General features: G+C 35.8%; 1 protein-coding gene across 8 annotated transcripts in view; it reads left to right on the forward strand.

Moving 5' to 3' along the window:
- Positions 1–27,364, forward strand: part of AP3S1 (adaptor related protein complex 3 subunit sigma 1) — a 120,098-nt gene that overhangs the window by 81,956 nt on the left and 10,778 nt on the right. For 4 of the 8 annotated variants that reach the window (XM_044661890.1, XM_044661896.1, XM_044661934.1 and 1 more), the window contains 2 exons: positions 1,632–1,703; positions 27,188–27,295. The exons of 1 other annotated variant lie outside the window; for it this stretch is intronic. In XM_044661890.1, the coding sequence (XP_044517825.1) occupies positions 1,632–1,703; positions 27,188–27,295 (180 nt within the window). The remainder of the gene's footprint in view (positions 1–1,631; positions 1,704–27,187; positions 27,296–27,364) is intronic. 3 more of the 8 variants (XM_044661904.1, XM_044661938.1, XM_044661918.1) reach the window with 2 other exon arrangements.

Raw genomic sequence — 27,364 nt, forward strand, 5'->3', positions numbered from 1 at the left:
TATATAAATAATGAAAATGACATAAATCATAAGGGGAGATATAAATATATTTCATTTTAGCTAAAACTGAAGAGGTTTCTTTTAGTATTTAGATTTATGGAAAGTAAAATCTGTTATAGCCCATTTTCTTTCATGTTTTTGTCACTGAGCTGCTAAATTATAAAAACTTTGATATATATATATGGACATATATATGTATGCATGTATGTATATTTTTCCTATTCAGGACTATAGTATTATGAGGGAATTGAGAGGATTAGTACAGTAAATGGTTAATTGTGGGAACTGAGTAAACCACACAGACTCTATCTTGTGACTCAGTTTTGAAGCGAGCTTTAAGCTTTAAGAGTTTTAAGCGAGCTCGTTCTTTTCAGTTATAGGCCTAGTCCAAATTCTGTCTTGTGAGAAAAGTTTATTCAATTGTGGGAATTGGGAGAAAACCTTATTGCATTGTTTGAACCTAGCCCTGCATGGCTGGGAAAATGGACCACCTATACTTGCTGTACCCATAACTTAGATTAATGATGGTAAACCTCTTAGAGATGGAGTACTGTGCATATCCCCCCACCTCCCAGATCTGTTTGCCCCTCCCTCCCACCAAGTGCCCAGTACACCCTGCCCTTCCCCCTTTACCCCACACAGGGTAGGGAGAAAGCGCTCCCATTGGGCTGCTAGGTGGAGGGGCTGGTGAAGTGAGGAAGGTCCTCAGTAAGGGTAGAGAGAAGGGGAGTGGCCCTAAGCACTCTGCTCCCCTCCACCTCTGCCACCTGTGAGTTGCTCACCTTATCCTCTGTGTGTTCCCATTGGGCAACTGGGTAGATGGGCAGGGGATGTGAAAAAATGTTTTCAGGCATGGTGGAGTGGGAGAGGGGAGCAGCTCTGCCCTAGTCCTTCTGCCTTTCTAGTGATGAAATCTGGCTGGGGTTAGGGAGGGTGGCCATGTGCCCAGAGAGAGTGTTCTGCATGCTATCTTTGACACCTGTGCCATAGGTTTGCTATTACTGACCTAGATTATGCTGACCAGAAATGCAGTCAGATCCAAGGATTGATATGAGGAGGTTTCTCATAATCATACATCTCAAGTAACATATCTGTCCCCATGCTGATAGGTTAGTTATTATTTCCATGTTCCTTTGATGATTTACAGATACTTGGGGAGGAATGAATTCAGAGAATTGAACCTGTTCATTTCCCCTTCCCAACTTGGAAAGTCACATATCTTTCATTTAATTAGAAACCAGATTAACTAATATTGTTTTGTTTCCTTTTAATTAATTGGTCTTATTTGATTAATTGTTTTTAAATTGTAAAAAGTCTGTTTCTTCTTGTATTTGGGGTCCAGCACCTAAATTAAGGAAGGGGTTTGGTCCCTATTTGTTAGGCAATTGGCATGCATTGTTTAGTACATTCACATGGTCTGAAAATCAAACTTTTGTTTCTTTGGACATTTCATCATTTGCTTGTTAGTTTAGCCAAATTCTAATCATATCATTAGCTACAAATTTTTTCTAATTCTTTGGGACCTTAAAGGTTTTGTCTTTTATATTTTATATCATATTTTGTACATGAACAGAATGAATGTATTAACTGCAGTGTTCTTAAACTTATAACAATTTTTTCTTTCTCTGTAGGTATTTGTGGAAACACTAGACAAGTGTTTTGAAAATGTCTGTGAACTGGATTTAATTTTCCATGTAGACAAGGTATTGTTTGAACTTCTACAGTATCAACCAAGCTTTCTGTTTTATAGTAAACATTTGATTCTAACTTTATCATCATAAAGATGGGAATCATTAATAATCCCATCCCTGTGGTCAATAGAAATTCTGTGATCCATCAACTAATTACTAAAATGTAGAAATTTGTGTAAAGGACAGAAAGGAATATCTGTTAATAAACTCACTGAATCAGAGGGTTTCATTGTCAGTGGAAAGTCTTCTGATGAAGAAAGCTTCTCTAGGAAAACAAAATAGTTTGAATTTTAAAGGTATAAAGCTGAAGTCACCATTTCTCATTATAACTGCTCATACTTGATTAGTACTTCTGTACAGTTATGATTTTACCAAAGCATTTTTGTGATTTTGTATAAATCATTGTTACTTTGCTTATGATGTCATCAATGATTTATTCTTGTAAAGTTATATGTGTCCAATGTTATTGAACAGAAAAAGTTAGTGTCTCTGTCATTTGAACCTTGTTACTGCCATGGCAAGAAGGTAATGTTTTAAAATAATGTCCCCAATTAAAAGTAAACTCAAAATTGCTAAATGTCTTAACTATGAGAAGCAGTATGATGTTACATATACAGGACTGGTCTTGAAATCAAGTCATTTAGTTCTTACCTCTGATATATACAAATTGTGTAATGTTGGACAAGTAACTACAATTCAGTGCTCCAGGCATCTCTTTAATTCTTTACGTATAAACGAGTTGCCAGTCTGTATCACTGGAATGTTTCTTTAGGAATTCTTTAACATAGATGAAATTATAGGTTTGGGGCAAAAAAAAAAGTATGTATGGTAGAATTATTAATTTTTAGTTACCTAGAAAGATGTTGCAGATATAGAAATAGATTGCAGATATATAATAATATATAAACATATTATGTATCAATTATTATTTATGATCCATTTTTGTTTTAATCATTCTGCAGTCATATTTGAATATATACTTAAGGAATAAAATACAATTTTAAATTGTGAAATATGTATTCTTTATTGCATTTGTTTGTGATGATCAAGAATAAATACGTTTTTCTTCAGATAATCTTCTAGATATCTGATTTGTAAGAAATGGCTTTATTATATAACAAAATTTCACAGTGGACAGAGGGCTGAAACTTGGAATTACCTAGAAGTCTAATCTTTCCTCTCCATTTCAGCAGATTTAATATTTTTTTGCACATAAAAAGACATTATTTTTAGGACTCAGTCTTTAGAATGAATTCATGCTTGTACTTTCTTTTAGCCCATCATGAACCTTTTTTTTAATCCTTGTTTTAAAAATTACTTCTTGAAGGTCACTAATTCTTTTTTTTTAATTTTATTTTATACCCTTACATCCTTGAAATCAATCTTAAGTATTGGCTCTAAGGCAGAAGACTAGTAAGGGCTAGGCAATTGGGGTTAAGTGACTTGCCCAGGATCATACAGGTAGGAAGAGTCTGAGGCCAGATTTGAACCTAGGACCTCCTAAATCTATATCCCCTGGATCTCTCAAGCCACTGAGCCACCTAGCTGCCTTCATGAGTCACTAGTTCTTATAATAACTCTAAAGAGATTTATAGGAAACAGGAAGTGAAACAACTTTTCATTGTCATTAAAAGACAGTTTTTTAAAAAAACCATAATAAGAATGAAGTTCTTATTTGTTCCTAGGTAGTAAAAGATTAATAAGGAAACTAAACTTTAGTTTTTATATTTGGTGATGCAAATAGCTATTGAAATGACTTCTTGGAGGATCTGAGCTTGCCTCAACTTTTTTTTTTTTAAAACATTTATTAATATTCATTTCTAACATGGTTGGTTACATGATTCATGCTCCTACTTTCCCCTTCACCCCCCGCACTCCCCCCACCCATGGCCAATGCACATTTCCACTAGTTTTGTCATGTGTCCTTGATCAAGACCTATTTCCAAATTGTTGATAGTTGCATTGGTGTGGTAGTTTTGAGTCTACATCCCCAAACATGTCCGCCTCAGCCCATGTGTTCAAGCAGTTGTTTTTCTTATATGTTTCCTCTCCTGCAGTCTTTCCTCTGAATGTGGGTAGCGTTCCTTTCCATACACCCCTCAGAACTGTCCTGTGTCATTGCATTGCTGCTGGTACAGAAGTCCATTACATTCGATTTTACCACAGTATATCAGTCTCTGTGTACAATGTTCTTCTGGTTCTGCTCCTTTCACTCTGCATCAGTTCCTGGAGGTCTCCCCAGTTCACCTGGAATTCCTCTAGTTTATTATTCCTTTGAGCACAGTAGTATTCCATCACCAGCATATACCACAATTTATTCAGCCATTCCCCAATTGAAGGACATACCCTCCTTTTCCAGTTTGTTGACACCACAAAAAGCGCAGCTATAAACATTTTCGTACAAGTCTGTTTATCTATGATCTCTTTGGGGTACAAACCCAACAATGGTATGGCTGGATCAAAGGGCTTGCCTCAATTTTTTAATACTTCAAAAAGATTATATATTTTAAACCTCCAAAATTGTGTGGGTATGTGTACATACATATATACACATAGAGAGAGACTGAGAGACTAGATTTGTGATTTTATTAGTCTAAGGAGTAAACTCATTCTATCAGTGCAGATTCTAATCTCTGCAATTTAGTCTTAAACAACTGCCTAAAAAGCACCAAGAGGTCAAGTCAATAAAGAATAGTCCATAAACATTCATTAAGTGTCTGCTATGTGCCAGACACATGTATAAATGCATACATACGTTTGTGAAACAATATGCAACCAAATATGTGTATATATCCACATTTGAACATATAGTCTATGAAAAATTATGCCTAGACAGACCTGTAGGAAGATTCTATGTGGTGTTTATGTAGTATCTATGTATACACATACACCCATACCCACACATACAGGTGTATGTATAATGTAGTGTTATGCTAGTTAACTTGGACAAAGTAAAATAGTTAGATTTATTCACATGCTAGAAACTTCATACATTTTTACATCTTTGGGAAATGTTTAATATGCAATATTTTATCCTTTTTTCTTTCTTGGTTTATATGATTTGGCATTCAGGTCATAAGATTTTGGCACTTTTTTTAATTAAAAAAATTTTTAATTGGCAGAAATTCGCTTCCTCTCCCTCCCACTTTATTCTTGCCTACCTGAGAAAGAAAAAAAAAACATCACAAAATCCCTGTTATAAACATGTATAGTTAGACAAAACATCTTCAGATTGGATGGAAGAAATATATATCAGATTTCCCACTCTTCATCTTTCACTGTTGTATCAGGCAGTAAATATAGCATGTTTTATTACTAGTCTTCTTGTTCAGTACTCCGATCAGAGTTCAATTTTCAAAATTGTTTGATATTACAATATTATTATCCTTTCTGCTCATTTCACTCTGTATCAGTTCATAAAAGTCTTCCCAAGTTTCTCTGAAACTATTCCCTTCATCATTTCTTACCAGATAGAATTCTATCACATTTATATACCATAACTTATCCATCTGTTTCTCTACTGATAGGTACCCCTCAGTTTCCAATTATTTGCCTCTTTAAAAAGAGCTATAAATATATATTAAAAATTTTTATACTGTTCATTGATTATAAAATAAAAACCTAAAAATATAAATCCAAATAAACAATTGAAAAATCATATGCTTTAATCTGTATTCTGACTTCAACAGTTCTTTCTCTGGAGGTGGATAGCATTCTTTGTCCTAAGTCCCTCAGAATTGTTCTGGATTTTTCTTTTTGCTGAGAGTAGCTATGTCTATGACACTTGATCATTCCACAATATTGCTGTTACTGTGTGTACAATATTTCCCTGGTTCTGCTTATTTCACTCCACATCAGTCCATGAAGGTATTTCCAGATAAAAAATACATAAATATTTTTTAGCATCTTTACTAATAGTTTCTTTTGCTGAGGATTAATCTCCCTAACTCTACCCTTCCTTTAATTCTTCCTTTTTCTTTCTCCTCTGTCCCTCCAATTTCCCTGGTGAGGGAAATGAATTTCTGTACTCAGCTCTGTGTGTGTGTGTGTGTGTGTGTGTGTGTGTTTGTTCCTCCTTTGACCAGTTAAAAGTGAGGTTCTAGTGAAGCCACCCCCCAAAGCCTCTTTCTCTCCTTGTTTGTACAAACTTCTACTTGTGCACTTGATTTTGAGATAATTTTCCCTAACCTTCTACTCCTTTTCTTTCCCAAATGCATTCCTCTTCTCTTACCTTTCCATTTTTCTTTTAAGACCATCAAGAAATAACAGGACTATTCCCAGACCTTCTTTCTTATTAGACTATCTCTGTGGCCCCTTCCTAATGCTTGCATTGCTTTCCATATTAGAATACAAGCAGTTTGCCCTCATTTAGTCCTTTATAATTGTTCATTCATGATTACCTTTTTATGTTTCCTTTGACTTTTGCTTTTGCACCTTAAAATTTCTACATAGCTCCCTCAGCAGGAATGGTTCTCTGTTCATCAAAGATCCACATTATTTATTTATTTGTTTTGGCTGCTGGATTACACTCAGTTTTTTAAAAATTTATTAATATTCATTTTTAACATGGTTACATGATTCATGCTCCTACTTTCCCCTTCACTCCCCAAACTCCCCCCACCCATGGCCGATGCACATTTCCACTAGTTTTGTCATGTGTCCTTGATCAAGACCTATTTCCAAATTGTTGGTAGTTGCATTGGTGTGGTAGTTTCAAGTCCACACCCTCAATCATGTCTACCCCGACCCTCCTCTCCTGCAGTCCTTCCTCTGAATGTGGGCAGCATTCTTTACCATAGATCCCTCAGAATTGTCCTAGGTCATTGTATTGCTGCTGATAAGAGGTCCATTACATTCAATTTTACCATAGTATATCAGTCTCTGTGTACAATGTTCTTCTGGCTCTACTCCTTTTGCTCTGCATCAGTTCCTGGAGGTCTCTCCAGTTCGCCTGGAACTCCTCCAGTTTATTATTCCTTTGAGCACAATAGTATTCCATCACCAGCATATACCACAGTTTGTTCAGCCATTCCCCAATTCAAGGACATACCCTCCTTTTCCAGTTTGTTGACACCACAAAAAGCGCAGCTATAAACATTTTCGTACAAGTCTGTTTATCTATGATCTCTTTGGGGTACAAACCCAACAATGGTATGGCTGGATCAAAGGGCACGCATTCTTTCATAGCCCTTTGAGCATGATTCCAAATTGCCAGCCAGAATGGCTGGATCAGTTCACAACTCCACCAGCAATGCATTAATGTCCCAATTTTGCCACATCCCCTCCAACATTCATTACTCTCCCCTTCTTTTATTTTAGCCAATCTGCTAGGTGTGAGGTGATACCTCAGAGTTGTTTTGATTTGCATTTCTCTAATTATTAGATATTTGGAACACTTTCTCATGTGCTTATTGATACTTTTGATTTCTTTACCTGAAAATTGCCTATTCGTGTCTCTTGCCCATTTATCAATTGGGGAATGGCTTGTTTTTTTTCATAAAATTGCTTTAACTCCTTGTATATTTGAGTAATTAGACCCCTGTCAGAGTTTTTCGTTATAAAGATTTTTTCCTAATTTGTTGTTTCCCTTCTGATTTTGACTACATTGATTTTGTTTGTACAAAAGCTTTTTAGTTTAATATAATCAAAACCATTTAATTTACATTTTGTAATTTTCTCTAACTCTTGCTTGGTTTTAAAGTCTTTCTTTTCCCACAGATCTGACAAGTATACTATTCTGTGTTCAGTTAACTTGTTTATAGTTTCCCTCTTTATATTCAAGTCATTCACCCATTCTGAATTTATCTTGGTGTAGGGTCTGAGATGTTGATCTAGACCTAATCTCTCCCATATTGTTTTCCAAATTTCCCAGCAGTTTTTGTCAAAGAGTGGATTCATGTCCCAAAAGTTGGGCTCTTTGGGTTTTTCATACACTGTCTTCCTGATGTCATTTACCCCAAGTCTATTCCATTGATCCTCCTCTCTGTCTCTTAGCCAGTACCATATTGTTTTGATGAATGCTACTTTATAGTATAGTTTAATATCTGGTACTGCTAGGCCCCCTTCCTTCACATTTTTTTTCATTATTTCCCTTGAAATTCTTGATCTTTTGTTATTCCAAATGAAATTTGTTATAGTTTTTTCTAATTCAGTAAAGAAGTTTTTTGGTAGGTATGGCGCTAAATAGGTAAATTAATTTGGGTAGAATTGTCATTTTTATTATGTTAGCTCGTCCTACCCATGAGCAATCAATGGCTTTCCAATTGTTTAGATCCAGTTTTATTTGTTTGGAAAGTATTTTGTAGTTGTTTTCATATAATTGCTGTGTTTGTTTTGGTAGATAGATTCCTAAGTGTTTTATATTGTCTAGGGTGATTTTAAATGGTGTTTCTCTTTCTACTTCTTGCTGCTCTAGTGTGTTGGAAATGTATAGAAATGCTGATGATTTATGTGCATTTATTTTGTATCCTGCAACTTTGCTAAAGTTGTTGATTATTTCTACAAGCTTCTTAGTTGATTCTCTAGGATTTTTTAAGTAGACCATCATGTCATCTGCAAAGAGTGATAGCTTAGTCTCCTCCTTGCCTATTTTGATACCTTCAATTTCTTTTTTCTTCTCTAATTGCAACTGCTAGTGTTTCTAGTACTATGTTGAATAGAGGTGATAATGGGCATCCTTGTTTTACTCCTGATCTTACTGGGAAGGCTTCTAATTTATCCTCATTGCATATGGTGTTTGTTGATGGTTTTAGGTATATACTGTTTATTATTTTTAGGAAAGGTCCTTTTATTCCTATACTTTTCAGTGTTTTCAATACGAATGGATGCTGTATTTTGTCAGAGGCTTTTTCAGCATCTATTGAGATAATCATGTGATTTTTGTTTGTTAGACTGTTGATATGGTCAATTATGTGGATGGTTTTCCTAATGTTGAACCAACCTTGCATTCTTGGTATAAATCCCACCTGATCATGGTGGATGATCTTCTTAATTACTTGCTAGAGTCTCTTTGCTAGTATTCTATTTAAGATTTTTGCATCTATGTTCATTAGGGAGATTGGTCTGTAGTTTTCTTTCTCTGTTTTTGATCTCCCTGGCTTTGGAATCAGTACCATATTTGTGTCATAAAAGGAATTTGGTAGGACTCCTTCTTTGCTTATCATATCAAATAATTTGTATAGTATTGGGATTAGTTGCTCTTTGAATGTCTGATAGAATTCACTTGTGAATCCATCAGGCCCTGGTGATTTTTTCTTAGGGAGTTCTTTGATGGCTTGTTCAATTTCTTTTTCTGATATGGGATTATTTAGGTATTCTATTTCTTCTGCTGTTAATCTAGGCAGTTTATATTTTTGTAAATATTCGTCCATATCTCCTAAATTGTTATATTTATTGCCATATAATTGGGCGAAATAGTTTTTAATGATTGCCTTAATTTCCCCTTCATTAGAGGTGAGGTCTCCCTTTTCATCTTTGATACTGTCGATTTGGTTTTCTTCTTTCCTTTTTTTTATTAGATTGACCAGTACTTTGTCTATTTTATCTGTTTTTTCAAAGTACGAGCATCTAGTCTTATTTATTAATTCAATAGTTCTTTTACTTTCGGTTTTATTAATTTCTCCCTTGATTTTCTGTATTTCTAATTTAGTTTTTATCTAGGGATTTTTAATTTGCTTGCTTTCTAATTTTTTGAGTTGCATGCCCAATTCATTGATCTCTGCCCTCCTTAATTTGTTAATATATGCACTCAAGGATATAAATTTCCCCCTGAGTACTGCCTTGGCCGCATCCCACAGAGTTTGGTAGGATGTCTCATCATTATCATTTTCTTCAATGAAATTGTTGATTGTTTCTATGATTCCTTCTTTGACAAATTGGTTTTGGAGAATCATATTATTTAATTTACAATTAGTTTTTGATTTTCCTGTCCAGGTGGCCTTACTAATTATTATTTTTATTGCATTATGATCTGAGAAGGTTACATTTATTATTTCTGCTCTTTTGCATTTGTTTGCAATGATTCTATGCCCTATAACATGGTCGATCTTTGTGAATGTGCCATGTGCAGCTGAGAAGAAGGTGTATTCCTTTTTGTCCCTATTTATTTTCCTCCACATATCAATTAGATCTAATTTTTCTAGGACTTCATTCACCTCTCTTACCTCTTTCTTATTTATTTTTCGGTTTGATTTATCTAGATCTGACAGAGGAATATTTAGATCTCCCACTAGTATGGTTTTACTATCTATTTCCTTCTTGAGCTCTGCCAGTTTCTCCTTTATGAATTTGGATGCTATGCCACTTGGTGCGTACATATTGAGCAGTGTTATTTCTTCATTGTTTATACTGCCTTTAATCAGGATGTAATGAGCTTTCCTGTCTTTTTTAATCATATCTATTTTTACTTTGGCTTTGTCAGAAATCATAATAGCCACTCCTGCCTTCTTTTTCTCATTTGACGCCCAAAAGATTTTGCTCAAGCCCTGAACCTTAAACTTGTGTATGTCCACCCATCTCATATGTGTTTCTTGTAGACAACATATGGTAGGATTTTGGTTTCTAATCCACTCTGCTATTTGCTTCTGTTTTATGAGCGAGTTCATCCCATTCACATTCAGAGTTATAATCATCAGTTGTGCATTTGCTGACATTTTTGTATCCTCCCCTATTCCTACCCCCTTTTTCTTATATTATTTCCTTTTGAACCAGTGGTTTGCTATTAAGCCGCTATCCCTTATCCCCTCCCTTGATTAACTTCCCTTTCTACCCTCTCCCTTACTTTTCCCCCTCTTTTTGTTTTTAAAGGCTTTTAAACAAATTCCCTCCCCCTTCTTCTCCCCTCCCTTTTTTTGACCTCTCCACTCCCCTGCTCCCCTTGGTTTATCTCTTCTGACTTTCTCAGAAGGGTTAGATAAGAGTTTTATGTCCCAATGGATAGTATAGCTACTCTTCCCTCTCCGGGTTGATTACACTGAGAGTAAGGTTTGATTATTACCTCTTAATGCTCTCTTCCTCTCCTTCTTATAATAGTATTTGTCCCCTCTCCTTCCCATGCCCTCTTTGTGTGTAATAGAATATCCTATTTTTCTTATTCACTCAAGTTTCTCTTGGTGTCCCCTGCTATTCACCCCCTCTTTCCCATCCCCCATGTCATCTTAGATTATTTAGTGTTCCACCCTCACCCTGTGAATTATTCTTCTTATTACTATAATAGTGAATATTATAATAGTGAAGAGAGTTCACTACAGAGAATTATACATAACATTTCTCTACATAGGAATACAGATAATTAGATCTCACTGAGGCCCTTAAGAAGGCAAATTTAAAAATTATAAGTTTTCTTTCTTTCCCCTTTGTATCTTATTTACCTTTTCATGTTTCTCTCGATTTTTGTGGTTGGATATCAAACTTTCCATTTAGCCCTGGTCTTTTCTGTGCAAATACCTGGAATTCTTCAATTTTGTTGAATGCCCATACTTTACCCTGGAAATATATAGTCAATTTTGATGGGTAGTTGATCCGTGGTTGCAGGCCCAGCTCTCTTGCCTTTCTGAATATCGTATTCCAAGCCTTGCGATCTTTTAGCGTGGAGGCTGCCAGATCCTGTGTGATCCTGATTGGTGCTCCTTGATATTTGAATTGTCTCTTTCTGGCTTCTTGTAAGATTTTTTCTTTTGCTTGAAAGCTTTTGAATTTGGCAATTATATTCCTGGGTGTTTTCTTATCTGGATCGAATGTCGCGGGTGTTCTATGGATCCTTTCAATGTCTATATTGCCCTCTTGTTGTAGGACTTCAGGGCAATTTTGCTGAATAATTTCTGTTAGTATGGAGTCCAGGTTTCTATTAATTTCTGGTTTTTCTGGAAGACCAATGATTCTCAAGTTGTCTCTTCTAGACCGGTTTTCTTGGTCTGTCACTTTCTCATTGAGATATTTCATGTTTCCTTCTATTTTTTCAGTCTTTTGACTTTGTTTTATTTGTTCTTGTTGTCTTGAGAGATCATTAGCTTCTAATTGCTCAATTCTAGCCTTTAGGGATTGGTCTTCTGCTATAATCTTTCGGTTTTCAGCTATGATCTTTTGGTTTTCGGCTATAATTTTCTGGTTTTCGGCTATAATCTTCTGGTATTCCTTTTCATTCTGGTCATTTCTGGTGTTCAATTTGCTTATCAGTTCATTTGGTTTCTGAGCCTCACTTTCCAATTGCAAGATTCTACCTTTTAAACTGTTATTTTCTTGCCAGATCTCTTCCATTTTCCTCAAAATCTCAGTTTTGAACTCTTCCATAGCTTGTGAGGAGTTTTCCTTATTTGAGGAGTGTCCGGATGCTTGTTTGTTCTCCTCCTCTGTTTGCTCGGTTGTCTGGATTTTCTCTGTGTAAAAGCTGTCGAGTGTTAAAGACTTCTTTTTCTTGTTGTTATTCTTTCTCTTCTGAACTTCCTGAGACTGGGTAGCCATCGTTAGCCCAGCAGCTTCTCAGGTTTATCGTCGCGCTCAGGGTCTGTCCGTGGTCTTTTGGCTCCTGAGGTCTGAGTTCTGGTTTTTTCCAAGGTCAAGCCCCCTGGTGGACCCTCTTGCTTGATCCTCTGCTGGAGGTTTCTTTACAAGTCTCAGGGCGCTGCTTCCACAGTCATATACCCGTCTGCACTGGTTCCCCACTCAGGGTTTCAGAGCCTTAGCTCAAGGCTGTGTCTGCCTCCACCGGCGCCTCCAACCACGCCTGTGTTCTGCTCCCGCGCTCTGCGCCCTACGCCCGCGCTCAGAGTTCGTGTGCGTTCTTTAGCTTTTTGGGGTCCTAAATCTTGGTGCTCTCAGGAACAGGCCCTGGAGCTGCCAATGACTCGATGGGTGCCCCAAACTTGCTCTATTTCTTTTTAGCTGGCTTCGGCGCTATAGGTGTTGTGTGTGGAGGGGGTGGGGGTGGGGTGGTTGCTCAGCTCGCGATTTAATGAGAGCTGTTTCACCCCTTTATAGCATGGAAATGCCCCGATTCCGTGTACCTTCCACGCTGTGCCGTGTTATGGGGTTCCTCTGTTTATCTGGACTTGTTTTTATGTTCCCTTGAGGAGTTTTGTGTGTTTCGGTCAGGAGAGGTTAAGAGCTGCTTCTTACTCTGCCGCCATCTTAACCTGGAACCTCCTACACTCAGTTTTGCTCAATAAGTTATTCTTGACTGTAAATCTATATCCTTTGTCTTCTGGAATATTATATTCCACCTTTATTGTGGTGGCTACTAAACCATGTGTCTCCTTGATTCTTAAATTCTTTCTGACTTCTAGCAGTATTTTTTCTTTGAACTAAAAACTCTGGACTTTGCTCTTGTTTTCTTGGGAGTTTTCATTTCGGGGTTTCTTTAAAGAAGTGATTAGCAGGCCTTTTTTATTTGTCTGGTTCTGATAGGTTTGAGCAGCTTTCTTTTTATGAGTTCTCAAAATTATTTTGTGATTGTGGTTTTTAAGTAATCCTATGATTGTTACATTTTCTCTCCTTTATCTATTTTTGATGCCATTTGTTTTTGCCATGTGATACCTTAAATTTTCTTCTCTTTTTTCAGTGTTTTGGCTTTATATTAATTTTTATTTTTTCATAAAATTATTAGATTCTACTTAGTTCATTTTAATTTGACTCATTTCTTCTCTTTCAAGAGAATTGAATTTCTAGTTGAATTTCTGCCCATCCTGTATTTTTATTTGTAACTTTGCCTAAAGATACTTTGGAGGAGGCAGCTGGGTAGCTCAGTGGAATGAGAGTCAGGCCTAGAGACGGGAGGTCCTAGGTTCAAATCTGGCCTCAGCCACTTCTCAGCTGTGTGACCCTGGGCAAGTCACTTGACCCCCATTGCCTATCCTACCACTCTTCTGCCTTGGAGCCAATACACAGTATTGGCTCTAAGTCAGAAGGTAAGAGTTAAAAAAAAAAAAAAGATACTTTGGAGTCATTCTCTTCTTGGTTTGTGCCTTGAATGTCTCTGTCATCATAATAGCTCTTTATGTGTGAATTCTTTTACTTTTTTTAGTTTAGTATTCTTTCAGATTACTTCCTAACTTCGAATTATATGTTTAGGGACAAGCTTTAGGCACTTCTGGAGGAAGGTCTGGGCTTTACTTGCCAATTTCTTACTTAGTAAGATGCTTAGTGTTGTTATTCAGTATCTTAGGGCTAGGTCCTGGATCTGTAAGCTTTCAGTGTTCCCAAAGTAGTCTGATTTGAGGCAAAGTCTAATTGCTGCCCTTTTGGTCTGAGTGTTGTAATTCCTCACTTGAGTTTGGGTCTGAACAGCAGGCCCGTGGACTTGCTCCAATTGAGGTTTCAGTATACTGCTACTGCAGGACCTAGTCTCTGTCAGCTATTGAGGAAGTTCTGTTGGTTCAGAATGAGAGCTGGATGCTCTCCTTTAACCTGGGATTTCAGCATTGGTTATTACCCTGCAGGCTTCAGGCTGAGCTGGAGACTAGAATGGAGATGTCATTCTGCTCTTGGGGTCAGAGCCATACAACTGCTTGCTTCTAAACTCATCACCCAGCCTAGGGCTTGTGACTTCTCCTTACCCTGGAGTGCCTCAATCCCAAACTCTGGTCTCCTCATCTGTCAGCAGTAGATTCATGGTCTGGAACTAAGTATTTAGAACTGTCAACTGACACTTAATCCTGGGTCCTGAAAGAGATTTTAGTACCCTGGTATAGGTCAGGGACCTTGTATTGACTCTGGAAAGTAAAAAAAAAAAAAAAAAAAAAAGATGTTTTATAGGCTGATGAATATGCATGTGTCATAGTTTACCTAGATTTCTCAGTAGCTTTGGTAAAACTTTGAATGAAAAAGGGAGTTTTATCAGTAAAAACTACCTTTTTTTCCCAAGCCATAATATTCTTTGTATTATCTTACCCATGACAAATGTTCTTTCTTCCGAGCAGTGGTTAGCAGCTGTTTTTTGTTTGTTTGTTTTTAAACTGGTCTTCCTTCTGTTCTTCCAATTTAAAGAAACCTACACCATAGAGAGAAGCATTAACAAGCTCTTCAGCTGTGCCAGGTTTCCCTTGCTTGTTTTCTGAGACTTACTTAGGCTGTTTTGCAGCAATTATTCACTGGTTCTTGGCATTGTCTTTTGTTTTTGATCAACTGAGACCACAGAATTAAAAACACAACAAAAGAGCAATGAAACATGTGTATGGCGTGGAAACCAGATCAACTATTTCAACTGCTTAAGGTCAGACCTTCTGAGTCAGCCTATTGTCAGCAGAAGTCCATAAATGATCATTGTTGTCACAAAATAAAACTAGGTCAAATTTATTGCTTGTTTCTGTAATTCTAAGATTCTGTGAGTTTATATTCATTTCTAGAATTCACTGTTCCACTTCTTCCTACCATCTTCCTGCCTCAACTGTCTGCTGAATTGGATGCTGTATAGTTAGAACTACAATATCAATTTTCAAAATGCTGTTTTGATTTTAAATGACTGGACTTAAAATTGAGCTTTTTCCTGCCTTTTCTTCTTAAGAGTTTTGAAAAACTCTCAGGCTAGATTATAGAAATGGACTCTGAATGTTTAAATGTTTAAATGAAGACAGAGAGTGAATTGTATTTGTATGATCCTATAGTAGCATAATCCTTTGCTGACTTAACTGTCTAAACCCTAAAACTTAGTAGAAATCAAAAACATTCCCAAAAGGATATTTTTCTCATTCTTCTTCTGAACAGTGGCTGAATATCTTTTAACTTTGCAGCGAGGTGGCTCAGGGGAGAGTGCTAGGCCAAGGGTTGGGAGGTCCTGGGTTCAAATTTGGCTTCTGATACTTCCTATTTATCCGACCCTGAACAAATCATTTAACCACAATTGCCTAGCACTTCCTGCTCTTCTTTCTTGGAAATGATACTTAGTAGGGATTCTAAGGCAGAAGGTAAGGTTTAAAAAATAACATAAAAACTTTGTATTTAATATTATTTAAATATTTAATATTTAATTTATTTAAACTATTATTCAGCTTAGAAATTATTCTCAGAGAATGATGACAAAAATTCTAAATCACCATGGATGAACAGAGTTACAATGATGGATTCATATTTTTAAATGTACATTTTTATTCTTCAACTTAAGTTTTCTGACTTTAATCCAGCCTTTATTTCATTCTTCAGATAAAATGGCACCAGAAAAAGCTGTCCATCAAAAAGGCAAATGTGTTTTAAAAAGTGCCTAAATATGAAATGCCAAAGGAAGGGTGTGTGTGTGTGTGTGTGTGTGTGTGTGTGTGTGTGTGTAATGCAAAAGAGTCAAGGCAATTGCACTGTAATATTGCAGTTCAGCAGAATTAGTGGCAGTTTAGAAACTTGATTTTCTTTGTGGGAGGGCTTTATGAACTCTGGAAAGGAATGGAAATTGTCCAATCCCATACATATTGTATAAATTCCAATATGATGGTTCCAATAAGTAGTGTATTGAATCTCTGAACAGTCTTGTTAACAGGGACCTTAATATTACATGGTTTAGTCCATTACAATTTTGGGTCACTCTGGTTTTTTTTTTTAGATTTTCTTTATGCCAAGCAAAAATTAACCACCCTATAATTTACTAGTTCTGTGCTTTGGAGCCATGTAGAATAAATCTAAGTCTTCTCTCTTCTCTGTCTCTGTCTCTTGCTACCTCCCCCTCCTTATTGTTTGTCTTAGAATCAATACTAAGTGTTCTAAGGCAAAAGAGCAGTAAGGGCTAGGCATTTTGGGTTAAGTGACTTGCCCTAGGTCACACAGCAAAGAAGTGTCTAAGGCCAGATTTGAACTAAGGTACTTCTTATTCCAGGCCTGGTGCTCTATCCATTGTGCTACTTAGCTGTTATCTCTTGCACATGTCAACAAGTCATATCAAGATATTTATTAAGCATTTGCTATGTGCCAGGCATTCTAAACACTGGGAATATAAAGAAAGGCAAAAAAAAAAAAAAAAAAAAGCTTCACATTCCAATGGGGGAAAATCACATGCAAACAACTACGTATGGGGTAAATTGAAGGTAATGTCAGAGGGAAGGCAGTAAGATTAACAAAAACCAGTAAAGGTTTTTTTGTGGAAGGTAGGACTTTGGCTTAAACTTGAGGGAAATCAGGGAAGCCAGACTTGACACAAGAATCTTTCATACATTCGAAGACAGGTTCATGCCCCTTTTAAATGTTACCTTCTCCAGAATATACCTATTAAATATAATATATTCTTTAATATAATCTATTTTAAGTATTTTTCATATGACATAATTTTGAATTCCTTCACTATTCCAGTTATATTCCTTTAGATGTGGTCCAGCTTGTTAATATCTCTTTTAAGATGTGCTGTACAGAAATGAACAGTGTTCAAAGAAAACCGTTGACCATTGTGGAATATAGTGGGACATTATATATTCTTATTCTTCATATTTAAATGTAAATCTGTAAATGTAGCCTTAAATTTTATTAGTTGTTTTGGTCAGCCATGTCAATTACCAACACATCTTGAGCTTGCATTCAACTTAAAACTCTAAACATTTTTCATAAATATTTTTTCACATGAATTAACCAACTATTCTTCATCTTGTTATTGTCTAATTTTTTTCTTTTTAAATTTATGTATATGTGTTTACATTTATGGGGCAGCTAGGTGGCACAGTGCTGACTCTGGAGTCAGGAAGACTTGTCTCTTTAAGTTCAAATCTGGCCTCAGACACAACTAGATGTGTCTAAGTTTAGTGACTAAGCAAGTCACTAAACCCTGCTTGTCTCAGTTTCCTCATCTGTAAAATGACTTGGAAAAGGAATAGCAAACTACTCTAGTATCTTTGCCAAAAAACAAAACAAAACCCAAATGAGATTAGGAAGGGTCAGACACGACTGTAGTGACTCAACAACAATAACATTTACATTTATCTCTATTGAATTTCATCATGTTAGATTTGGCCTCTCTTTCAACCTGCTGAGATGTTTTTTCAATTCAGATTCCATTATCCAATGGACCAAAACATAATATTCTGCTTGGATTTTCTGTTATGCAAATGTTTTAGTATGTTAGTACTTAACATTTAAATTCATTTATTTATTTCTTATTTTATTTAATATTAATTAATTAATAATATTGTTTATAAATTGTTTATAAATTATTAAATTCATTTATCCATTTAAATAATTGATAAAGATGAACAGAATTATAACCAGATGCAGAACTCTGGGAAATACCTTTAGAGTTTTCCCTCCAATCTGACATTAGTTCATTATTTGATATTCTTTAGGCATAGTTGTTGGATCTGTTCTGAATTCAGATAAACTGGACTGTGATTCAGATTGTGTTTCTCCATCTCATAAAAGACATTGTCAAAGATCTTGTCGAAATCCAGATATGTTATTTCTCACAGCGATAATATTCTGTATTACCTTCTAGGAGATGAAGTTAGTCTGGTATGACTTATTTAGGGGGGGTGCCTATGTTGTTTCCTAGTTATCTCTGAATTTCCCTGCTTTAATCATTTCTATCAGACGCTTCAATTGAAATTTACTTGGTATGAAGAGTGCCAGTTTGAGTCTACAAAAATCTTCTCACTTTTGAAAATTACAGTATTTTTCTACCCCTACTCTTCAAGCACCTCTTTTTTCCTCTGTGATTTCTGAAAGGTTATTGAGAGTGGTATAGTAATTATATCTATAGATTCTTTCTGCCACCTGTCATGTAATTTGTGTAGGTTTATGTCATCTCTTCAGTCCTAACTCTTTTTTTTGTAAAGATATTTTATTTTATTTTTTTTAAAACCCTAATCTTTTTTTTATATATAGCCTTCTATATTAATTTTGTTTGTTACAGGGGTAGGCAATGAGGTTTAAGTGACTTGCCCAGGGTCACACAGCTAGGAAGTGTCCGAGGTCAGATTCGAACCTAGGACCTCCCATCTCTAGGCCTGGCTCTTAATGCACTGAGCCATCCAGCTGCCCCCAAAGATATTTTATTTTACCAATTACATGTAATAACAGTTTTCCACATAAATTTTCTGAAGTTATATAATCCAAATTGGCTTCTTCCCTCCCTTCCTGGAGATGGTAAGCAATTTGATCTAGGTTATACATGTGTTATCATGCAAAACATATTTCCATATTATTCATTTTTGTAAGAGAATAATGATATAAAACCAAAACCTCCAAATAAATTAAAGTGAAAAATCACATGCTTTGATCAACCCTGACTTTCGTTTGCTCTTGTTCTATCCTTTCTGTTATAAAGCTTTGCTTTGTAGTTTTTATAGTTAAATGATTGTCATAGTCTTTCTTTCTTTCTTGTATATATGCCCCTATTTTCTTCTGAGTGTCTTCATTCTGAGATTACCTTTCTTCTCTTCTGTATATGTCTTGTATGTACAAGGTTGTTTTCATGTCATCTCCCACATTAGAATGTGAATTTCTTGAAGGCAGGGACTACACATTTGCTTTCTTTTATCATACTAAATAGGTAATAAATGCTTGACTGACTAAATTCCATTTTCTGTTCATGTCTCTTTTGAATCTGAGCCAATCACAGACTTTCCTTTGAAACCATATCAAATGATCTCTTTGAATGCCCATATTCTTTTCCTCTTTCTTTGGAATCATTCACAGTGATAGCTTAAAATTTTGGTTTTGAGAGAGACAGATGCCAAATTTTCACAATTTCCTTCCTTTCTAGTCATACTTATTTTTTCTATGAACTCTTAGAAATTTCTCCTTCAATTAGGACACATATCTGACTATATCTAGTATCTACCCAAGTGTCAGAAATTCTGGGATGTCATAGTCATTTTCTCTCAACAGTTTTTCCTGTTACTTTTGCTTTTCCAAGTAATTCTCCTTGTGGGTCATAGTAGTAATTATTTGCTCTCCCTTCTTAACTTTCCCTAACTTATGAAAAATAAAATTGCCAGCAAGGAAAATTAATAATTTCATATTCTCTGCTATAAATATAATTAAACTTCTAGTAAATGTATAGATAATTTTAATTTCCCATCTCTGTCATAGCTTTTCTTTGTTAATTTTATAATCTCTATGAAGAATTTGTTTATTTTTTTTTGTCTGGCCAGGCTATCTATTCAATGATCTCACAGCGATGTTAGTGTTTTGTTCCAATGCCTCTCACCTCTTAAAAGTAAAATTGTTTTTTCTTTTTTCTGCATGTTGTGTTGTTATTGGAATATACATGTAGTTTCCTGTTATTATTAATTATTATTATTATTATTATTTTAGCTTTAAAACTGTCAAGATTGTTAGCCAAAGTTTTTAGAGTTAGCAACGAATCAGATGTTTGTGAGTCTTAACTGGTGTTGCTTGAGACAGACAAATTTAGAATATTTTCTATAGCCTATTCAATAACACAGGTAGTACAATATTATGCTGCAGTGATAAATAGAAAACTAGAATTTGATTGATTAGAGGTCAAAGTTGGGAAATGACAAGAGTAAAGATAAATCATTAATTTCAATTTAATGATTTTTATTTTTGCCCATAGAGAGGAATTAATTTTTTTTCCTTGATACAATATCAAATGACAGTAAGCTACTAATATTTTGCCCAAAATTGTGTAGTATTCTTTTGGTGGGGGGTGGGGAGGAGGGAGCGGGAAGAGAGAATAGAGAAAAGCATTTTAAGGGAAGTAGGAATAGCTGATAGTTAATACCATTATGTTATTGCTGTTGTTCATTAGTGTCTGACTCTAAATGACCCCATTTTGAGATATTCTTGGCAAAGATAATGAAATGTTTAGCCATTTCTTTTGTCAGCTTATTTTACAGATGAAGAAACTGAGGTAAATAGGATTAAATGAGTTGCCTAAGGTCACCTAACTAGTAAATGTCTGAGGCCAGATTGGGACTCAGCAAGATAAATCTTCCTAACTTTAGGCCTGGCACCCTTATCTATTGTGCCACCTAGCTGCCCAGTTTAAAATACTTTATTGCTAAAAATGCTAACCATCACCTGAGCCTTCAGCAAATCTTAATCTTTGCCAGAAGAGGATTTTGCCTTGATGTTGATGACCACTGACTGATCAGGCTGCTGATGGCTGTGGCAATTTTCTTAAAATAAACAACAATGAAATTTGCCACATCAATTGACTCTTCCTTTCATGAAAGATTTTTCTGTAGTATGTTATGTGATTGTGTTTGATAGCATTTTGTTCACAGTAGAACTTCTTTCACAATTAGAGTCAATCATCTCAAACCCTGCCATTGCTTTATCAACTAAGTGTATGTAATATACTTTAATAATGTTGTCTCAGGGAATATAGAGCCTTGAAGAGAAGGAGAGAAGGGAATTCAAGACCACCACCCTATTTCACGCCTTCATAACAACTGAACAACAAAAACTCATGAATGTCATGCCTTAAGATATAGAAGGGTAGCAGTTTGCACTGGTAGAAAGTACATGCACATCTATAAAATTATAGGTCCTTAAAATATTCTTAAGTAGTAAACTTTTTCTAATGTATTTAAATGATTTGTGTGCAGAGAATTTACAAGAACATTTTGATGCTTTGAGTTGTTCAAAAGTGTTCAAATACTTCCAGTGTTATAAATCACAGTCTTTTTTTAAAACAAATTTTTATTTGTTCCCAATTACATGTAAAAACAGTTTTTTTTTTTTTAATTAAAAAAATTTTTTTAAACCCTTAACTTCTGTGTATTGGCTCCTTGGTAAAAACAGTTTTTTTAATGTTTGTTAAAAAATTTTTGAGTTCCAAATTCTTTCCTTCCTTCCATTCTCTTATCTCTCCTCCCTCCCTGAGATGGTAAGCAAATTAATATATATTTTACATGTACAGTCATATAAAACCTTAAAAAATATTAGTCACTATTTTGTGTTAGAGAGATGAGAGACTTGGAGTGGAGAATAAGAAATACCCTCCCACCCCATATCCACATCCACTCACATTTTTTCTTTGAAAACTTGCCATGAAGTAATGCATTTTGCTTGACTATGTAAATGTATTATTTATTTCATTCTCATTTGGGGGGGGGATAGAGTAGAATGAGAGGGAGATGATGAGAGGGAGAAAATAATTTTGGGGGCAGCTTGATAGAGGACCAAGCGTGGAGTCAGGAGGACCTGGTTTCAAATATGACCTTAGACACTCCAAGCTATGTGACTCTAGGCAAGTCACAACCCCAATTACCTACCCCTTACTGCTCTTCTGCCTTGGAACCAATACTTAGTATTGATTCCAAGATAAAAGGTAAGAGTTTAAAAGAAATATTGTTTGATTAACAAGACAAATTATGATTCAGGTCTTTTACTTAATTCAAATTTAGTTTTTCTATAAAAAGCCAAGGATACAACCTGTTTGCCAGCCTGTTGTCAAACAGCCTTTGAATTTTTCATTTTCTCTGTTCACTGTTAGACTTTTATGGGATGCAACTTAGTGAGATATAGAAAGCAGAGACCTGAAAATTTTTCCTCATCTTTTTTTTTTTTCTCCCTTCTTTAAGTTGCGAACCATTTTTAGGGAATGGCAGTTTTTGTCTGGCTGGAATTACAATCAAAAAAATATTTCTGCCAAGTCACATTAAAAGGGGGAACAGAATAGATTTCAGCAAGTTTTTTGGGGATGGGAAGTATGCAGGATGGAAAAGTCAGGTGACTTTCTAACTCTTCCTCAGGTTGGTGTATGGTTTGCAAATTCTGACATTGTACAAATAAAAGGTATTCTAAAGACAAATATCTTTATATGTTTCCTTTGGCTTTGCATTACTGCACTTTTTTCGGGTAGATCAGATAACTAGGAATTTGTCATTTTATATACTTTGTTCTGAGGTCTATATCTTATATGTAATCTTTAACAAAATACCTCATATCTGAGTTCTTTCCACATTGCTTTTTTTTTTTTAATCATTGGTTATATGTTTGCAAAATTTCTCACACTCTGAGTTCTCATTTATGAATGCAATCTTTAAAAACAAACAAATAAACAAGAGAGAGCCTCCAATAGAAGAATCTGTCACACTAAATACATCTCTAATGTTTTCCAGGAAGGAACAATGCCTCCAGAATGCTTATTTTTCTTAATAAATTATTACATGATATAACATCAGTGGAACCTCTAATTTGTATGACACTCTGATGCATAAACTATTTTTTGTGGAAAATATTGTACAGGTTTAATTTTTTTAATTTTAAAGTCATCTCATTCTTGTTTTAATCAAATTTTGCCCACTTGGTTGTTAAAGTTTTCCAAATGGCATTAAAGCTATCTCTATCCTTAGCTATGATGATAATAACTCATGTTCCTAGCTTATTCTCAGGTTCTAGAACAGTGATGGGCAACCTTTTGAGCTTGGCATGTCAAAATTTGCCAAAAAACTGAGCATAACTTGGGTCGTGTATCACTTCAAGAAAAAAAACCATAATTTTGCAATATTTATAGTTTAAATAACAAAAATGTATAATTCATAATATATTACTGTATTTAATAAACCCAAATAGGTAAATTAATATAGGTAGAATTGTCATCTGTAGTGCACAGAGTGTCTATACTACACTACAGCAAATGTTTCATCCTTGGTACGCAACCCCATACTTCTCGAAATGGCTACGCATGTTAGTGCTGACATGCTTGTCATAGGTTTGCCATCACTGGTCTAGAAAATGCTTTCCTCCCAACCACCTTGTGATAGAAATGGTACAAGTATAAATACCCTTCTTAGAGATAAGGAACTGGAATCTTGGAGAGATTACCCTGAGACCACCTGAGGAATGCAGAATTATTATGTGTTTTGTTGGGAATAAGGTACTAATGTCTTAGCTACTCCCTTTTAATGTCCTCCTTATTCTCATAGGATTTCTTTTTCATGTTCTGGTTTTTCCATGTTCATTCTCAGTATGTATCGATCATATTTAAGTTAGGGAAATGGAGATCTTCCCTATATTTATTTTGAAGGGCATTAAGTACCTTTGTATACTGAGTTGTGTTAAACATAAAAGATAATGATAGAGGTCACTCTCATAGAGCCTTTAAGATTTTTAACGAGTTTTTCTCACAAAAACCCGGGAAAATGACACAAGTAGCATTATCCTTGTTTACAGATGAGGAAATTGAAATGCAAAGTGAAAATGTGAATTGCCTAAGGTAAGGTGAATGCAGAAGTATCTAGATAGCCCAGTGGATAGGGTGCCAAACCTGGAATTTGGGAAGACCTGGATTCAAATTTGGCCTCTGCCACTTCCTAGCTTTGTGATTCTGGGCAAGTTACTAATTGCCTCACCCTTTCACTCTTCTGCCTTAAAATTTATACTTAGTATCAATTAGAATTAGATTATTAGATATTAGGATATGTTAGATATTAGAATAGATACTTAGTATCTATTCTAAGGCAGAAGGTAAGGGTTTATTTTTTTAAAAGGAGTGGATGCAAAACTTTCTGTTATACCCCTTGTCCTGAGGAAGTTTATAATTTCATTGGACAGATATTGTTATATTGAATCTCTGGGAACCAGGAGTTCACACTGTGATTGACAGGTGGATCAGTTGGATGTCGGAATGTTCCCAGAGAGGCATGCGGACGGGAGAGGGCAGTTGGCCCCGGAGGGGTGGGTGGGTAATAAAACCACCCTGGTAGCCCTGGCAGGGGTTCTGGGTTCTTTCTTTTCCCTGAGACTGGAGATCAGTGGATCCTGGTCTTTGTGGGATTGAGACTTGCAAACTTAATCCTGCAAGCTCCTCCTTTTTGTTCCTGTACCATCAACAACCTGTACCCAAACCATCATCTCTGATTCTTCTGCCCCTAGATATTAGGAAATCCATCATCTTAGTTATCTAGGTTTCCCAGGGCCCGGGAGGGATCCGGGAAGTGGCCAGGAGAAGAAGAAGAGGGTGGAAAGGGGTGGATATCTCAAACTGGTTAGGCTTATCATCTAGTGAAGAAGAAACTGAAAGATTATAAAGCAGTTTGCCTGCTCTGGTGTGGCTTTGGCCAGGCTGTACCAGAGAGAAGCTAATCATCTTAATTCATTCTCTTGCCTACAGTTTCAAGATTCATCAGTATCATTTTAAATTAGGGTCTCCCAATACCTCCATCCAAACCCATTATCCTCCTTTGTTAAATATAACTAAAGTTTAAAGTACCTTCCTGAAGTGGTTATTCAAAGCTTCTTTGGGAAGGGAGAGATGCAGTCAGATTCCAACATTTCCCAGCTAAAGAGCCCACTAAATAATATCAATTAAACCCAGGTGGGTCCTGAAGGGGATATCATCCATTGACCTAAAGGATCCTGCCTGGGCAACTGTTATAAAAGAAAGAGGTGTCATCCTATCCTCTCTCTATACTTCATCTACATCTACGTCTAATAGGTAGGAGTAGTGTCATTTAATTATAACAATATGCATGTTGTTCAGTTTTATCTGATTCTTCTTGACCTCATGGGCCAGGCCAGAACATTCCAGGCTCTTCTATCTTCCATTATCTCCTGAAGTCTGTGCAAGCTCAAGTTTGTTGCTTCCATGACACTATCTATCTATCTCATCTTCTGCCATCCCCTTCTCCTTTTCTCTTCAATCTTTTCCAGCATCAGGTTCTTTTCCAATGAGTCCTCTCTTCTCATTATGTGGCCAAAGATTTAAGCTTCACCTTCAGTCTTTGTCCTTCCAATGGACAATCTGAATTAAAATTTTAAAGTATTGACTGATTTGGTCTACTTATTGTCAAAGGAATTCTCAAAAGTCTTCTCCAGCAACATAGTTCTTAAAGTGTCAGTTCTGGAGTTCTCAGCTTTCCCTGTAGTCCAACTTTCGTAGCCATACATTACTATCAGAAAAACCGCAGCTTTGACTATGTGTATCTTTGTTGGCAAGGTGGGGTCTCTGCTTTTTTTATTATACTGTCCAGATTTGCCATAGCTTTCCTTCTGAGGAGCAAGTACAAAACAACAACAACAAAAAAAAACTAGTGGAAGGGGACAGCCAAGTGGCTCAGTGGAATAGAGAGCCAGGCCTAGAGACAGGAAATCCTTGGTTCCAATCTGGCCTTAGATACTTCCTATCTGTGTGACCCTGGGCAAGTCATTTAGTTCTTGTTGCCTAGCTCTTACCATTCTTCTGCCTTGGAACTGATAGTATCAATTCTTAAAATAGAAGGTAAGAGTTAAAAAAAAAATAGAACAAGGAAGGCAATTTCTTACAAACTGTTACCAAGTAACAATAAGTTCTTATTCCCCTCACTTCAAATATCTGTAGTAATGAGATTTATGTTCTTTTTAATTTATTACTAAAGGGAAGGTGAGAATTACTGAATTTCCTGAATAACCATGTTGTTGGAAAGACATTTCCAGTGAGGATAGTTCTGTCTTTTCATTGTCTTTGTCATTAATCACTCAGTTTGAATAGGAGATATCTTCATTCAGCCTTGTTGAACAATTCTTGCCAGTTAACACTTAGTCCTTAAGCCAGTACTTTATAGGTAAATTAAGATATGTTTTTAACTGTAAAAATGTTTCAGATTAAAGAGATGTACCAGATTTAATCTCTGAGGAGCCCTGACAAGCACTTATTGAATGTTTGTTTCTTATGTGTAGCACATGGTGCTAGGCCCTGGGGCTATAAAGAAACTGAAGCTCAATTAAGTAGCATTGCCCTTAAGGAGATTATAATCTAGTTGGGGAGATGGAAATTAAAATAGGAGAGATCATATGCTAAGCACCAAATAAATGGTATAAAACATAAATAAAGAATAAAAGAAAATTGGGTAAATCCTAGGTAAACATCAAATTAGTTTTATAAATGTGTTGTGTTTATTTCATGTTATGAACATATTATGTTCATAAAACCCTTACCTTCCATTTTAGAATCAATACTGTGTATTGGTTCTAAGGCAGAAGAGCAGTAAAGGCTAGGCAATGGGGATTAAGTGACTTGCACAGGGTCACACAACTAGGAAATTTCTGAGGTCAGATTTGAATCCAGGACCTCCTGTCTAGACTCTCACTCAGGCTCCACTGAGCTACCTGGCTATCCTTCTCCCTCACCCCCCATTCTAGAATATGTCATCCATATTTTAGTAAAACTAACCCATGTTTCATGCATTCTATATTTTGGTAAGCTAAATTCTACAAAAGCATTAATAGTGAAAAGAGGAAGTAAAAAATTAAAATAATTGACAGCTAATAGGCAGTTTTTAAAGCAGACACTTTTTAGAAAAAAAAATTCTGTTTATCCATTTTTACCTTGAAAATTGATAAGATATACTTAAAAGGGAAAAGCTTGTATATAAAATTTGTGGGATCTTTATCATTTATTACTAGAGCACAGATAATCCCTTTGAAAGCAAATTTCTGATTTTTAGAAGGTGTCAAAGGGAGAGTGCATTGTATTAGATTTTCTTGTTTGGGCAACTAATCACTTTCCACCGGAAGCCATAACCCAACAGTGATAAACAAATAAACAAACCACTCTTCCAAATGTTAACCTTAACATCACCTCCAAAAACAGACACCCTGGTATGACAAAGTTGCATTTTCTTATAACTCTGCATTTTCCCCCCTAGGTCCACAATATTCTGGCAGAAATGGTGATGGGGGGAATGGTTTTGGAGACAAACATGAATGAAATTGTTACTCAAATTGATGCACAAAATAAACTGGAGAAATCTGAGGTAAGTTTTGGAAGTCTGCTAGTGAAATCATGTTTCCAAAGCATGGTTATAAATGATGCATGATCTGCA

Source organism: Gracilinanus agilis, chromosome 1, assembly GCF_016433145.1.
Source record: "Gracilinanus agilis isolate LMUSP501 chromosome 1, AgileGrace, whole genome shotgun sequence".
Taxonomy (NCBI): Eukaryota; Metazoa; Chordata; class Mammalia; order Didelphimorphia; family Didelphidae; genus Gracilinanus; species Gracilinanus agilis.